This window comes from Mytilus edulis, chromosome 2 (assembly GCF_963676685.1).
Source record: "Mytilus edulis chromosome 2, xbMytEdul2.2, whole genome shotgun sequence".
Taxonomy (NCBI): Eukaryota; Metazoa; Mollusca; class Bivalvia; order Mytilida; family Mytilidae; genus Mytilus; species Mytilus edulis.
The window spans coordinates 59,487,595-59,502,084 of record NC_092345.1 but is presented as its reverse complement, the minus strand read 5'-3'; the positions used below and the strand labels follow the sequence as shown (position 1 = coordinate 59,502,084).

General features: G+C 30.9%; 1 protein-coding gene across 6 annotated transcripts in view; it reads right to left on the bottom strand.

Moving 5' to 3' along the window:
- Positions 1-6,910: 6,910 nt before the first annotated feature.
- The window catches only part of LOC139512554 (muscarinic acetylcholine receptor gar-2-like), a 101,930-nt gene continuing 94,350 nt past the window's right edge, over positions 6,911-14,490 (bottom strand). For 3 of the 6 annotated variants that reach the window (XR_011662306.1, XR_011662307.1, XR_011662305.1), the window contains 2 exons: positions 7,032-10,384; positions 6,911-6,964 (listed from right to left, as the gene is read on the bottom strand). Coding sequence is in view for 3 of the 6 variants with exons in the window: in XM_071300242.1 (XP_071156343.1) it covers positions 8,294-10,351 (2,058 nt within the window). In the remaining 3 variants the exon portion in view is untranslated. Of the gene's footprint in view, positions 10,385-14,490 lie in introns of all 6 variants that reach the window. The other 3 variants (XM_071300242.1, XM_071300244.1, XM_071300243.1) reach the window with 1 other exon arrangement.

Below are 14,490 nucleotides of genomic sequence, written 5' to 3'. Positions count from 1 at the left end.
TCCAAAAAGATTACAAGAAAGGATTTTTTTAAGAATAGTCTAATTGGTTCCACAAATGGTTGTCAATATAGCATAACATTTTATTTGTCTGTTGCATATTTCGTTGTGACCTGCTTATTTCTTGAATTTCTTGAGGAAAACTGTTTTATGAGATTTACAGGATTAATTTGACTGAAACAGACGCGCAATGGATCCTCGAATCCAAATTATTAGACTTTTTTGAAAATCGAACACATACGTCGAAGAGCTGATTAAAAGAAAAAATACTATAGGTAAAGACAAACTCTGACATGTTTGGAGATCATTAAATCAATGTTAATAGGCATGAGTAAAAGCCTTATCTTCAGATATTTTGCCACATTATGTCTTGCATAATATTTTCACTTGAGTCAAATGTCTTCTGTATAAACTAGTTGCCCGTATTTAATCATATCAAACAAATGTGAAAAGTTTTGGATTCTATAGTAACCTATGTATTATTGGTAAAAAGTGAAATCACAAAAAATACTGAACTCAGAAGAAAATATAAAACGGAAAGGACCTAATCACATAACAACATCAAAAGATCAAACACATCGAATGAATGGATAACAAAAGTATTATGTCAAAGATTTCGTTACCACTTATTTATTATTGTTATTCACTAAATTATTCCATAAAAACAAATAATTTGGTTTGAAAATGTTTGCTGGCTGTGTAGGATGGCTCATTCTATTTTAACGGTTTTTTGGTTAACAGGGCCGGTAAATTAAGATACGACCCGTGTTAAGTTACCGACCTTTTAAATATTCTAGCTGGTTACCATTTCATTACTGAAATAATATCTTTGCATATTGCTTATATCGGTATAGATATTGATTTTGTTATCAATAGATAAAAACCTAAATGGATATTATTGGTGTACTGGCATGGTTTATTGTCGCTGGTTGTTCATAAAGTCTTTTATAGTAAATTCATTGAATGTTGGATGAGTACTGATAGAAATTAGAGTCTTTAATAGATCACAATTATTCGGTCTTTAGCTTTAAACAAGTTTTCAGTAAATGCGAGTACTGACAGATATGTAAAGTGTGTGTCCTGTGTGTTTTGTCTTTGTGTTGATCTGACTTGGTTTTCAAATGATTTTTATAGTTTGCCCTTAATATTGCCTGTAACAGACATAGTGTTTGTACATAGGTTACGATACATTTGGATTTAAGTTGGAGTGTAGTATGACCGTTTATTGTTTATCTCCGAGTCTGCGTTGTTGTTTACACATCGAAAGAAGCATATCGCACTATAATGACATATCAATTAATCATTTGCAAACTACCTCCAAATTTGCCAAATAAATTGCTGTTATCATTTAATAAGAAATTACATCCATCCGAAAATTTCAAACGTTTGCCTTTTTGATTGAAGTAACTCCCGATAAGCGCTGTGGACGTGCTAATTCATTTAGTCATTGTCTTTTGTGTTACAATTAAAACTTCAGTATTGATTACCTTTCATCGGTTATACCTGCATCATTAATTCGATGCCATACATGTACTTTTATCAATCTGTACACCAATAAAAAATATCAGATCTTGTGATAAATTAAGGAAGGCAAAAGCACAACAAAAATGTTTTAAAATCATGTTTAATTTTTATTTATGGCAAGGGTATTATATACACAACAATTATTCGGACAATACAACAAGCTTTTGTGATAAAATTTGCTCATATCTGCTCATAATGAAACCTTCGCGCTATTTTTACTCAGTTATACAAATATTGTGTCATGTTATAAATGACAATGTTTCACATATTACAAAAGAAAATATGTAATATAACTTATAACAAAAACTATAAAATTAAATTCCACGTGCGTATAAGGAAATTAGTCGGTGATGCCATGACATTACATGTATACAAACATGCTTTATTGTCTCAAGATGCAAAATCTTAACCAAATTATCATTTTATTCCAGCCTAACGTAATCGGTCGCCAAACATGCTACATGTAGTAAAACAAAAGGGCGAAAGATACCAGAGGGACAGTCAAATTAATAAATAAACTGACAACGCCATGGCTGCTGATTAATTTAACCATTTCAAATTAAACTGTGTTCACTAATGTATGTCATTTCAATTAAGGAATGACTGTAATATTTTTTCTGTGTATGAAGAAATAACATTAAAAATTTGGTGCACACTGAATAACGCGCGTAGCGGGTTATTTAACAGTGTGTACCACATTTTTTATGTTATTTCGAATAGACAGAAAAAATATTACAGTCATTTCTTATAATTTAATTCTAATTCCATCTTAAACCGTAGAAAACCATAAAAAACGTTGATGACGTCATGGTCACATGACTAAATTATGTCTATGGGCTCATAACAAATTAACCTCAGCCAATCAGAGGACGCGTTACATTCAAAATTAAATTATTCACTAATAAAGTAACTATGAAATCAAAATTTAAGGTGCCCGAAAAAATAATCGTATAACCACATATTGTTCGAAGGATAAAAAAGGTGAAGCCTGGATACTACAGACCTTATAAATCACATTCTCTTTATGAATTTAGACAGTGATTGATAATAGTGTTTGCCCTATAAAAAGAATTTGCAAGACAAATAAGATTGACAGCAATAACTACACAGCAATGTGTTGACAAATAAAAATTATTGTTATCAATACACATTATCAAGAACACTAATTGTACAATACAAAAAAGAAATCAAAATCAAAATCACTGTAAATGATAAAACTGTTGAGGTGTTTGTGTAATTTTATCCTTAAACTTTGTTTTTACGTGCTGAGATTATCTGTTCAAGTTATACGCTTCATCTGTAATGGAATCATCTAAAAATAAAGTTAATACAAAAATGGCGAGCTAATCAAATTTATATCTTGAGAGTGTAATTATGGAATGAAATGAAGCTTGTAGATATATATTCAGAGGCCCATTCCTTGGAACTTTTTCGTTTATTTGTCATTTTCATAAATGCTGGATCAGCTTAAACTTCTAACATACTTCATACCATTTGAAATTCAAAATTATTATTTCAAAAATACATAACTAAGAAGATGTTGTTTGATTGCCAATGAGACAACTATCAGTTACTTATGGAATCAACAAAATCTAAAACACATTCACACGCAATGTATGTGTCATAGATTCCACAATTTCGATCCACATCTGGAATTGGGTTGCATGAAAAATGGTATTCTATAAATAACAAATAACTGAGAGGGTGATAAAAAAGATTGTTACGCCGAGAAAAGGTTGCCAACTGTAGCAAAACCAATGTTGACAATATCATTTGGGCTGCGCTATCTCAGATACATTTGTATTCTGCATTTTATTATACTGATAGATCTGTTATTACTGCATATTAATCATTCATTTAAAATAAAAATCATTCTAAGTTAAACATTGATTTAAAAATACATTTAAAAAATGTATTCTGCTGAGTCATGGGTTGGAGTAAAAGTTTTTTATTTTATCGAAAACTTCAAGAAGTTACTCCTACTAAAGTATTTACTTCCCGGACTGCAATTTGTAGTTAGCTGTTTTGTATATAGTTACCTTAACCAGGACACCTTCGTTAGAAATTCAACAATTGCACCATGAAAAGGAAGAAAAAGTAAACGAACCTGGAATGAAGATATTATAAAGAGATTCAAAAAGAAAGATTTAATACACCAAATCATTTAACAACTTTTATTACAAAGTTCATTTAACGAAAAGGAAGTATATGAAGTAAAAGAAAACCATCATCACTCTATCATCTCATATTTTAAACACGAGCATCATGATACGTTGTGTTGTGTTTGTTTCACAAAGTCACAATCCGTAAACTGTGGCACCACAACCAGACAGTTGATTAGTATAGCCAAAGTTTTCGATCAACAATCATAAAATGAAATGTCTTTGTTGATTAAACGTTTTGAATTTGCAATAAAAGTTTAAAAAAAAAAGTTGTACACAAAGGACATAGTTAAGTCTATTGATAATATCTGCATTTATTGTTATGATAATCAGTATGTGTCAAACTCGCTTACTCCTATCTGAATTCAATAAGGTCAGTTATTCTGTCAAATGTGGTCTTTTAAAAGCTTACGTCGTATATTCCATGTAGTTTCATGCAATAAAGAAAAAGACAATGGACACAATCCTACAGAAGTTTGTCTTTTATAAGTTGTTTTTTTTAAAGTTTTGGTCTGCGAACTTATCAAATGGCGGGACGGATTAAAAGCCGCAATTTCTGTTGCAGTATCGCTACTCTCATGAGATTGTATTTATATGAAAATTGTGCTTTTGGGAACAAAGACTTAAATACAAACAGACTAGGTCCATGAAAATCCTAATTCGACAGTATTAAACGTTTTAAATATCAGCTTTCTTTTGGATTTCGAGATATAATTTAAAGGGTCATTAAATATCTATCCATCAAATTGATTGAATGTTAAAGCAAACATCCATCTATACCAAGTGCATATGCGTGAGGCTAACGAAATGTACTTATGCAAGTTGATGGCGATGTTCAAATGGGACTTTAAGCCGATAGAAACTGTTCGGCTTTCATGACAATACACAGTATGTTTACCGAGTGTTATACATTTGTCTTAATTTCAGTAAAATATTAAAAAAAACCAGACGTGTACTAGTTTTTAGACATGTTTATAAAGGGTAAATTTAGATACAAAATTAGAAAGCACACCATTTAAATGAATGATATTTTAAAAGAATTAAACAGATCACTGATTTCCCAAAACAAGTCAGAAGATGGCGTTTTAAATTCCCGTGAAAAATTAAACCCTTGTTTTTCATTTCATGTCGTTGCAGTCATATCAATAATAGGTGTTTTTTTTTTATATCTACTGAAAAGGTTATGTTACTTTTTTTCTGTTCCTGTGTTAAAAAATGAATAAAAATTAAAAATTATCAATTTGGGAGTATCTTAAAATGAATTGTTTGAGGTGAAAAAAATGCACAGACGCTTACTAGGTATATATAATAACACTTTACAATTTGGTGTACATGTACATACAAATTAGAAAATACATTTTAAGTAGATTATATGTATGTTGTATAATGTTAGTTAACAAATTTCATATCAAATGGTGCTTTTGTCATCCACTATGTAGTATACAATAATGTCACATATACATGAAAATAGGTACCAGGATTATAAACCTATCTTGTTTTATAGATGCCAAATCGAAAAGTTTTAGTTCAATTTTTGAATTCTTTGCAAACGTATCATGAACTAATCATAACTTATTTTAGATTCAGAACAAACATTAAAGTAAGGATGAGATTATGATGAATCTAATATATTCATTCGGACTTTTCATTTCCATTGCATATTGTTTCCTGTATATTCTTTTCCATTTTTGACAAGCATAAATATGATACACATTTCGAAAATATTATTGTTTTAAATAGCAAACTCTCTTTCATCTTTTAAAAACAAAAACATGATGAACTACAATAAATCTCAGTATGCTTATTTTCATTTTTTGTCTTTTCCTATTTTGATTTTTTAAATATCACAAAGCAAAAAAACACACTGTATATTGAATAGTATATCATCATATAAAAAAAAACAATGCATATAGAAAGTACAGCTTATGTTAGTACATTATTAGAATAAAGACGAATCACAGCAAAAATACTTAGTTCAAACATCTGTGTTTTTATAATGATACGTATTTGATGAAAATTCAACATTTTTGACAATCTGCAATATCAAACATAAAAATAATTCTAAACCAGATGAAACCCGACTTCGAGAATTATTACAATTTCAAAATTAGCAATCAGCTTCGAATCGTGTGTTATGTCAAGTGAGAGGTTTAGTGCTATAAAACCAGGTTTAATCCACCATTTCTACATGAAAATGCCTGTTCCAAGTTAGGAATATGACAGTTCTTGTCCATTCGTTTTTTATTGTTTTTTCATTTGATTTTGCCATGTGATTATGGGCTTTCCGATTAGATTTTGCTCTGAGTTCAGTATTTTTGTGATATTTCTTTTAACAAGATATTACAATATTTAATCAGACCTAGGAGTGGACGACAGGAAAACAAAAGGTATAGTTTTAAGTCCCAAGAAATTGTTCAGTGCGTGAGATTTGAGGTCAGGAAGTTTAAATTATTACCTCTATAAATGAGGACAATATACTTTTTATTAATGTAAATATTTATTTAAAGAAATATCGACCAATTTAACTTTGACAAACTGATTTAATTTCATTGCGTTTCAATTGCTTTGTTGGTCGTTTGTGTGCCGATGTTAGCTTTTCGTTTCGCATTTAACGCTATATTACTCACAGGTATGAATGGGCAACTCAAAGTGACTTGAAAATGTGCGACGTACCTTCCTTTCCTTATATTAAATGTATTTATAGTATGTCCAATTTGCAAATGGGTACAACATCTTGCTATATTTTTCTTAAACATCCATTTACGTGTTATAAGTTCATGACATGGCGGTGAATATAATAAAAGGCTTGTACAAGATCGGGGCAGTATGTTACATACAGCACAATATGAGTATCAAAATGTTTACAAAAGAATTATGTTTTGTGATTATCTATTCGATGGCGAAATTTGTAATGTTTTTTTTTCAAAAAAGTGTGCCTATGTACTAGGCGTAATTGATTTTTTGGTACATTCTTCAAATCACCCTTTTTTTCCCTTGAAAGAAGTCAAAATGGGTCATCGAGTCACTATAAATATTTAATTTTTGTTTAAGGCTTTGCTTCTTAATGTGACACTTGTTGTTGTCTTAATTATTTTCTGTTGAAGGTTTTCCAATGTCAGGTACGCATAAATCACGTATTCTGAACAGCTAACGGTTGATTGAATTTTAAACTAAGTCTTGGTGTTATATTTTTTAAATTAAAAAATAAAAAAAAAAAAAAAAAAATGATTCTTTTTAAATAAAGATAGATTCTCTATCAACATATCAACAACAACAAAAACCTATTTCAAATGTTATAATGATTCTACCAAACAATGCTATATAATTGTTCAGTGGATTCATTATAACATTATAGAAACAATGTTTTTGATTATTAGACATAGCTGAAATGGATGGGGAAAATGTAAGTTTCAAAAAGCCAATTGAAAAAATGTGACGGTATCTGCATCAAGCACCTTTGAATCATTATTAATTAAATACCATTTCATTCAAATAAAACCTTGTTCGGAAAAAAGAGAAGTCATAAAGTGTTCATAAGTCACCAATGTTGAACATATATGTATTCGTAAATATTGAATATTGTACAGTTTCCAGATGGTTGAAACATACGTTTGACTAAAAAAAACCACCACATTATAGTTGATACACATGTAGTATAAATTGTTGAACCGTAGCATATAAAATTGATAAAGTTGAAAGGCAAAAAATCAATAGTTTTCTAGACTGAAAACGAGAGTTTACGCATATTAAAATAAACTCGACTACTTCATCAGTTATTCTAAACGTAAGAATGTTTTTGCTCATTGTTTATAATCAAATATTGTTGTTCATTTTTCATCGGTTAAAATAAAGCTAAAACATCTTTACCGGTTAAAGTAAAATTAACCCTTCCCATTAGTTAAAAGAAAAGAAACACTTTTATCAGCTATTATATAATATGAACTCAATTTTGTCATCATTTATAATACAATTATTTTTTCTAATAAGAATTATCTCATTTTCATCGGTTATAATATAATTTAGCTCAGACAAACCGACTCATGAAAACTGTCAACATTGTCGGAAAAACACTTATAGCGAATGTAAAGTCATGATTTATTAACCTTCTCTTTGGTTTAAGTAGATTTTGTGTAACACAGTAACTAGATATATTGTGAAATGGTATACATATGTATGTCCCTAGATATATTGTGAAAAAGTATATAAATGTATTTCCTTCATACCATACTCAGGTTCCTGATAACCAAACTTAAAATTGGCAGTGATATTCTTCTGTTGGTTGATTTCTGACAGATTACAAATACTATACTCATTACAGTATATGAACGGTACCAGCCTGATTATAAAGTAGGTATAACAGAACACGGAACACATATATGTATCGAAGTGACAACATTACAGCAATCAATTTCATTGACATGATGAATTTCTGCAATATTTAAACCTAAAAGCATATGGACGGTAAATTAAATCAAAAGATGAATCCTTGTTTTAATTTTGCTCCCTTAGATATTTCTTTTTACAGTAAACCATTTATCTAAATATTGTCATGCACAGTTTCCTCAAAAACTGCTTTATTTCTGAGTAATTGTTTAATTTTAACACATATGTTATGTTTTATGGAAGTCAAGTCTCAACAAGCGCAAGAAAGTTCTTTTAAATTGTTGGTTGGCAAAAGCATAACAGAAAGGGTTCACAGGACTATTCAAGTAGCATAGCCAATAACAAATATTATATAATGTAGCATTAACACAACTAAAAGCTCCACAAACACCGATGATGAATACCATTACGTGGTAGGGTGTCCAACAAAGAACGTAAGCACCTAAAATAAAACTAATTGTCCTCAATGCCTTTCTTGCACGATTTTCCGATTTAGATTTTCTACTTTCGGTTTTTTGCTTTTCGCGTTCTCTTTGCTTCTGTTTTGCCCTAATTGATTTAACTAGGGCATGGAAAGGACTTCCAAATTTATGAGGTTTATCTTCTGTTTCCACAGTACTTAGTTTTTGTACCGAATTTCGCTGTTTAACTAGACTAACAGCATTGTTCCATGATTTTCCGTTAGCGGGTAACGTACTCGCGGTTGTATTAGTATTTGTACCAGTTTGATCATGTTCATCGTGCATATCTACTCCACTATCTATTATCGATACACTTGTTGAAAATTCCTCGGGTATCGGTATAGGCAGATATTTATCCTTTCTCTTTTTCCACACCGGGGAATTACCACCATCATCAGTAGATGAAGCGTATTCAATGATTGGCTCAGACAAGAGTCTAATATTTTCAGCAGAGGCCAATGATTTCAAGCTTTCCTCGTCAATATATTTACATCCTTGTAGTATATCATTTTCAAGTAAAGCGTCCGTTGATTTTGGAGTGTTTTCAATATGTAACACATTATTGTGATAATTGTTAATTTCCGCCGATTGCCTCTCTACATTGTCACTTTTTTCTTTGTCATCGTCAGAAGACGTTGGTGCAGTTATTGACAGAGCAATTTTAGAAACATGATTAAATGACTGACCTAACATGCCTTTTAATGATGGTCGATATGTTGTGTCAGTTTGAACAGCACTATTAACAAAACACGTTTGTTCATCGTCAACTTCGTCATTTCTATGTTTCGATTTGTTAGTAGATTTTCCATTTCCACAAGCTTCATGACTATCACTATTTTCGTCGTCTGAAGCAAATGCTGGCGAACTAGACCTATCTTCCTCTGCATGCTTTGTAAAACTTGTTGTGTCGATATGTTTTTGGTTCTGTGTATTGTTTTGAACCACAGTGTCGTCAATTACAGGTGATTTGACACTCTTATTGTTCTTTTTAGATTTGTTTTTACCTTTTGATAGTCCCATAGCAGTATTCAGTCGTTTATGCTTTGCTTCAGATTTTTTCTGAAGAGATAATGCAACTCTGTATATTCCACCATACAATCCAATCATTACAGCTAGTGTTGTCCAATAATATCCAATTGTTAAGAGAAAAGTAAATAAAGGATCACCCATAAACTGAACTTCACATGTCCCTTCAGGAACCGTCCGCTTTCCAACAAAGTACTGCCATCCTATTATAGAAATGAAAAACACCGCTGAAGGAATTATCCACGTGAAGGCAACCATTATAACAACTCTCCTTTCAGTTCGCCAATTTCTATATTTTGCTGGTATTTTAACAGAAAAAAATCTATCTACAGTGATGAAGAAAACAGTGTATTGTGAAGCTAAACACACTGTCCAGTCTAACGATAGCCACAAATCACATAACATTTCACCTAGTGGCCAATAACCAAGTAACAAATATAACGTGAAACAAGGCATAGAAAATGTTCCTATTAAAAGATCTGAAACTGCTAATGATGCTATAAAATAATTCGTTGGTTGTCGTATATTTCTTTCTAGAGCAAACGATAACAACACAAGTATATTTCCGCAAATAGTCACTAAAATGACGATGGACGCCATTAAACCAAGTAGAACCGTCAGCCATAGTGGATTTGGAGGTGAATATCCTATAGAAGCTGTCACATTAGTGCAAGTATTGTTTTGTATGCTTCCATTACATGTGCAATTATCTATTATGATACTGCCCAAATCACAAAATATTTCCGGTGTTGTGCTGACATCAAGCATAGAATCAACTGATATGTTTCCGGTATTCATAATGGTCTATGTTTCTTCACAGCATCTTAGAATCTGAATAATAAAATGAAAAACAATGTTATACAATTTAAAATGTTATAAACTTTCCATTCGCATATCAAATAATGTATTACATAAATATTCCTATGCCTAGTTATATATTTATATGACGTTTTTCGGTTTTACACATTTTTCTGTTTGGAAGAGTAACATTTCACTATCCATGTATATATGTATACACAAGACTTTCTTTACATCATTTCATTAATTTCGTATATGTAAAAAGGAGATGGTGAGCGAAACTCCGATTATTCCTTATATACTTTTACATACTGGACGAAAGATAGGTTCTGAGGAGAAAATTATCACGGCTTTTGAGTTCGAAACAATCGGCTTTAACACGACATCTCAAATTGTACTATAACTACATGCAAGTCCTAAGATTAAAATCTCGTATGTTTAGAATCTTTTGTTTTGATCGATGATTATAAATAAAGCTCGCAATTAGGACTTTTAAAATACATTTAAATATTGAAAAAAGAGAATCTCAGATCCAATTTGTATATTCCCAAATACATTAAAGAAGTATTTAAAACACGGAAACTAGAACTTGTTAAACGCAAGTACGTGTTAATAACATTAATGAATTAAGTAAAATATTTTAACGTGTAGTCTTTCAACATCATGTTATTACCACTCAAGCAGCAGTGGTATTGATATAGTCCGAAAAAGGGTGGAAAAGATGAAAATATTTAAGTTATCATTGTGTGACAGCATTGTGTAGGGAGATCTTCTTTTAAAGAGTGGATGTTTTATGCAGCAGTTCGGTGTTCCGGTATACATTTTTTAACCATGAAGAATTTAAATAATAAATAGTTTTGTAGTCCCCCAAACAGCTTTTAGAATGTTTTATAAGCTTTTATGTTATGTCTGATATTGTTCAGACAATCAGACAGAATAACATTCATTAGACTAGAATGTCCATGGGGTATTGACAGCAAAATAAAAATTTACATTTTATTCAAAATAATCACCAATGGAAAGATTAAAAAAGGTTAAATACCGAAGGATTGATGAAACACCATAAGTAGTAAGTAGTAGAAAAAAAAAACATGGACGAAAAAAAAAAAAAAACGAATCAGCAACTCAGAAATAAAAAAACTGAGCTACACAATCAAAAGCAGTGACGAAGTCAGTGCTACGAAAGAACAATTCGTGCTCCAATAGCGGAACCCATAAACAAGTGCAAAATTATTTGAAAAATTAAACATGTTCGTGATAATCAACTAAATTATACCACAACAAATGTAATTGTGAAACTCACTTTTCTATACATCTAAAATATCTAAAATACTGGTTTCTGATGTCAATGTTATATCTAATCAGTCAAGCAGGTTGAAGGCCGTATTCTGACTTAAAGCTGTTAACATCTATGTCATTAGGTCTCTAGTGAAGTTCTGCCCAATTGGCAATTATACCACTTCTTCTTATTTTTAGATTACTCGTCAATAGTTTAGTCTTGTACATTAAGGATTGTATATCACCTGAGATACCTTTGGGATAAGTTATAACCTCTTCAAATCTGTAAGGAACTATCAATTGAATTATTCTATAATTACAGATATAACTAATAAATGCCAGTTCCACACTAAAAGTGACTTGATTCTTACAGTTTTATCCCAGAACTGATCCTGGAGGTTTAATCTAGAACTGTTTTGAACGGCTCTATCTTTTTAACAACAGTTTATTGAATTATTCTTATTGGTCGAATTTATAAAATATATATATATGTTTTTTTTAAACTTATTTATTTTATTGTTCCATTTATTGATTAGCTCTTTTGTTTTTAATTGTTTTCTTTGAAATTCTCTATTTTTTAGTCATTGATAAATTCAGAAATTATTTAGAAACTAAAATTCAAACTCCAACAGAAACAGTTGACCCCAAATATGACCTAAATACTTATTTTTTTTAATATTGTGATAAAACTTTGTTTACTTGACGTTCACTGACAAATATTTCATGCATATATTCAAAACAAAATATCATTAACAATAAATCTAAAAGTAAGGTCGACCGGGATGGAGGGTGGTAAATTCAAACTGTTAATGAAAAAAGGATAAAAAAAATCCAGACAAACAGTTTATATTATGGGGAATTTTGTTAATTAATTAACAAAATTTTGAAAAAAAATAATATTCTTGATTGACACTTTTACAAAGAAAAAAAACATGTACGGAAAAAAATACGTCTGAATTACAATCTTCTCTCATGGTAAACTGATTTTAGTTCATGAAATACGTGTTCAAATGTTACCACGTCTGTGATCTTGTGATGCATTTAATTTATCATGACATCCGACAGCTCGGACATTCAAATTGTTTTTGCTGATTATTCTAATTTAAAATCTCTTTGTTGAAACATACTACAGATGACGGTACTTTGTATAATAATCAACACTCAATGATTTTAACTTAATGTTTGTAAATTGTTTTAAATACGGTTTGAAAATTAAAAAAATGAGAAATTTGCCAATGTGCGAGATTTCTTAATTTGTCGTTGTGACTTCGATGTTGTCTCATAGACGCAAATACCGTATCACTTTTTTTTATATACATTATGAATTAAAACGCAGCTTATAATACAGGTTTTTTTTGTTCTTATAAAAATAAAATTCATGGAGAGTTCATTATGATAAATGTATGTATATATGAATAATTATATACAATATAAACAGAAATAAGAAGTACGATTCTGTACTCGTTGGTCGTGTTGTTTACCAAATCTTTCAAGATCTCTCCAGGACGAAAGTCCCTAAGGCTGAACTAATATTAAAATCGTATTAGTTTTGAACAAGTCGCAGTGTTTCCAATATTATAAGACAATTCCGAATGTTTATGGTTTCTCCTACTGTCAACCGTCATTTATAAAATTTGTTCAGTAGACACCTTGTAAGTCGGTTATATTAAATTATTGGCTAACGGCGATAGTAATGGCATTACTTGATACGATTTGGGCAAATCAAATTATATTTGTTCATTTGCCATTATCTGGGCAGGGAAATGGTCAATTACTAAGTTAACAACCTTTAAATCACCAAAATGTCAGTCAGTAGATAATACATGTGTCGGTTTCATCTCGAGGGACTCTAAAACCCTGAGTTCAAATGAATAATAGGCTCCACAGAGGACAACTTGTTAAACGTTGTAGCTAATATTGTTTGCCAATGTGTCTAACAATGTTTGTCCTGGAGAAAGAAATTCATTTTGTCTATATTTTGTTTAATAAAAAATCACAGATATCGCTTTTGTCGAAATAATCAATAGCTTTTATCAAATATACGTGCCTCTTCTAAGGTCAGACTTATATTAAGGCGTTATAAGGAATAACTATGGCAATTACTTTATACGTTGTATGTATACATCCCTAAGACCTTGGAAAAGTTAAGCTTATTTCATTTCAAAGCACGTGCCACAGTGTATTCCCATGCCATTCTAGTGTTTCAGTAAATATTTCAGCCATTGTTTCACTGTAATCGGGAAAGACATTTCATTAAAGTAAGCAGTCATAGCATTCTGATGCCCAAATATAATTAAGGTATAATGTTTCGTTGTCTTGTCGCATAGTTCTTAGTACTTTGCATATATTTCTTCGATCTTCTTACTTTTGCGTTACGTGGTTGAATTCCTGTGTTGATACTGAATTCTGATAAAGACAATAGTCGTACAAGTGAGTGTGCCATCTGGCCTTTGTTAGTCTTGTATGATTTTTAATTTTAGTTTCTTGTGTATAATTCGGAGTTTAGTTTGACGTCCATTATCACTGAACTAGAATAGATATTTGTTAGGACCAGCTGAGGCACGCCTCCGGGTGCGGGAGTTTCTCGCTGCATTGAAGACCTATTGATGATGCTGTTGTCTATTCTATAGTCGAGTGTTATCTCTTTGACACTCCCCATTTCCATTCTCAATTTTATCATATTTAGGTCCAAAACTTGTATTGAAGAATGATTCTGAGGTTGACTGCGCAAGTACGAATTTATGTCATATCTTAATCCCCTTCTTGGAATTAACCCTAACTGAAAAGTAAAAACTAAAAACCAAAGTCCAACGGGATGATTTTCGTTCTATTGTCAACTTCCCGTTCTTTTGAAAAATCAT